Here is a 2688-nt window from a genome sequence, read left to right as displayed (position 1 = left end):
GACATGAAAAAGTTGGTTGGACAATTATTTCTATGGAACAAGATTGCATGACGAGGGCTACATCCATTATGACAAAACAATTGACAAAATATTAACAGTAATACATTAGGGGTCAATTTGCAACGTCAATTTGCGACGGCAAGAAAATGTAATGTGTTTTTAGCTTCTTTTTTTCAATTTTAGCCCAATGTCGTCGCAATTGTGACGCTAACGGGATATAAGAGAAAAAAAAACTAAAAAACGTTGCTCATTTGAAAGAAATTGACACAGGGTTTTTCGGAAAGGAAAGGCGGGGAGACTTCAGCAGCATTGAGAGGGGCAGAGACCCGCATCTGGCGCTAACTCGAGGCTTTGAGAGGGACAGAGACCCACATCGGCTAACTCAACGCATTGAGAGGGGCAGAGACCCGCATCTGCTAACTGCTTGCTTGACCTACTATATTCTATAGGGATCTATGTGGCAAAAGGGCCAAGGGCAACATTCAAAGGAGGATGATGGCAAGGTGCAAAATAAACAAACCCATTACTCTTAGAATGCTTTTTTCTCCAATCATTATTATTATTATATATATGAAGTAGAAAATGGGAGGAGACACAACCATACCAGATGTAAATTATCTCCTGGCCGCCAAAAATGTGGTGGGCTCAAGCTATTTGCAATTTATCTTCCCATGTCCTGCAGATGGTCATGCATTCTCATTATAACTGTAAATGTTTCTCATGAATGCCCTTTCATTTCTTGAACAAGACACTTGTTTTTAAGTGTTTCCATTGCATGTCGAGAGCTCCATGCTGATGCCTCCCATACTTCCATGGCAGTGTGCTTGGATTTGCAACAAAAAAACATGCGAAATCCATGAAAAAAATTTGTTCCTCAAAGTCCAATGCATCAAAGCTTATTTTAAGGCTTTGGTGTATGTCTCGAGGCAATGTCTTGGTAACTTTATTCAATTCTAACCTCCAATAATTCTAATCTCTGCCACGAACATGACTACCAAGAACTTGAAGTGATAGAGGTAATCCTCTGCATACATTCAGGAAGGAGTTAACTAGATTCTCATTACCCTCAGCTGGACGGGATTGTCCAAAGGAATGCCAACAGAACAACTCTCTGGCATTGTCTATATCCACCCTTTTAGATTATAAGCAACACTAATTTTTGCATTTATAAGCACCCCCACATCACGAGTTGTAACTATTACAAGGCTATAAACCAACTTCATTACAATTTCTGTTATAAGTAGAGCATCTAACTGCTGCAGGTGATCAATATCATCTAGAACGATTAGGAAACTTAGCCTATTGCTCCTGTCTAGGCAATTCACTATATGAGTTTTTCCTTCCTCTGTAGATTGAAAATGGAATGGATCTGTCTGGAATAGATCTTTGATGAATTTCATTTGTAAATAAGAAAAACTTATATTTCCGTAGGCTTCCCTCACATCGAACAGAAAACATGCTCGCTCATATTGGGAGCATTTTCGGTTAAACAACTCTTTGGCCAGAGTTGTTTTGCCAACCCTACCCATTCCAAAGTCGACGATCTGAACCTTCTCTTTGTTTCCTTCATTCATCTGGCACAACCTCTCAAAATATTCCACAAGCTGATCAAGGCACACCCTTTCAAAATCTTTCACAAGCATGTGAAGTCCCATTGGGTATTTGGCGACATGCAAAGATCTTTTTGTTTCAACTTCTCTTTGGACAGTTGACACTATATTTTGGCTGCCACTAATACTTTATGAAAGAAAAGATCTTGATAAGAAATTTTTTTGGCTTGCTAAAATATAGTATTTTTTTATATGAAAAAAAGTCCAATAACCAAGCATAATGGAAACACAGATATCTTGTTAATAAGCTATGCTTACAGACACTGCCATGCAGCTTACTATTTAGAAAAATGTAAGCAAATGATTTTAGTACAACAAAAATTACGTAAACATATTTTGGTGGCATATTAATTTAGTAGTTTAAACTATTAATTTTATAAATCTATTGATCCCCCTAGATTTTAATTAGAGCTTTTTTCTAATTAATATATTTTCTGCTTCTTAAATGCATGGAAAAGTTAGTGTAATGAATGCTAAGTATAGCATTCATTTTCATGAGAGGTTCTTCTGAACCACTTCTGGTGAAACATGGATCAAAGAGTTTACTCAAATATTATATAGTTTTATTATAGAATAAATATGTTTTTAAGGGATCTAAAATACTTTTTACAGACACAATGGATTCTAGTCATCGCAAAAAGGATTACAACAGTCAGTCACAAGTTGTTACAAAAAATTGTACCCTAATACATAGTATCGATAAGTTTAAAACCCCCTCTCATAAGAACCTACACATCACAATGCATCTTTATAGTCTCTCCATACCAATTGCACTCTCAACAGTAATGAAATAAGTGGAGCCTTCTAGAGACAGTGAAGCAAGGCTCACTCATTATCATCAACATAATAGCCATTAACTGAAACATTCCCAAAACTTGAAAAATTCAACATCGATAACAAATGATCTGGCATTACAGGAACAACATAATGCTTGATGAACAATAGTAACCGTCGCCCTGACTTTTAGGGAATGTGATTATTTCTACAAATACCCAATTTTTATTCAGAAATAAATAAAAAATCATTGACATTTTAAAAAGTCAAAAATAGAAAAGATTCAATTTATTTGGCACCTTTA

At 35.9% G+C, this 2688-nt stretch overlaps 1 protein-coding gene across 1 annotated transcript; it reads right to left on the bottom strand.

The window, feature by feature from the left end:
• Window positions 1-1121: 1121 nt before the first annotated feature.
• On the bottom strand, window positions 1122-1655 carry LOC149547924 (disease resistance protein Roq1-like). Its single transcript, XM_089794207.1, has one exon. The coding sequence runs from the start codon at window positions 1653-1655 to the stop codon at window positions 1122-1124; it is 534 nt and encodes a 177-aa protein (XP_089650333.1).
• Between the last annotated feature and the right edge of the window lie 1033 nt (window positions 1656-2688).

Source organism: Cupressus sempervirens, chromosome 7 (assembly GCF_028749045.1).
Source record: "Cupressus sempervirens isolate cs-2001-9-10 chromosome 7, ASM2874904v1, whole genome shotgun sequence".
Lineage (NCBI taxonomy): Eukaryota > Viridiplantae > Streptophyta > Pinopsida > Cupressales > Cupressaceae > Cupressus > Cupressus sempervirens.
This window is presented reverse-complemented; position numbering and strand designations above follow the sequence as displayed.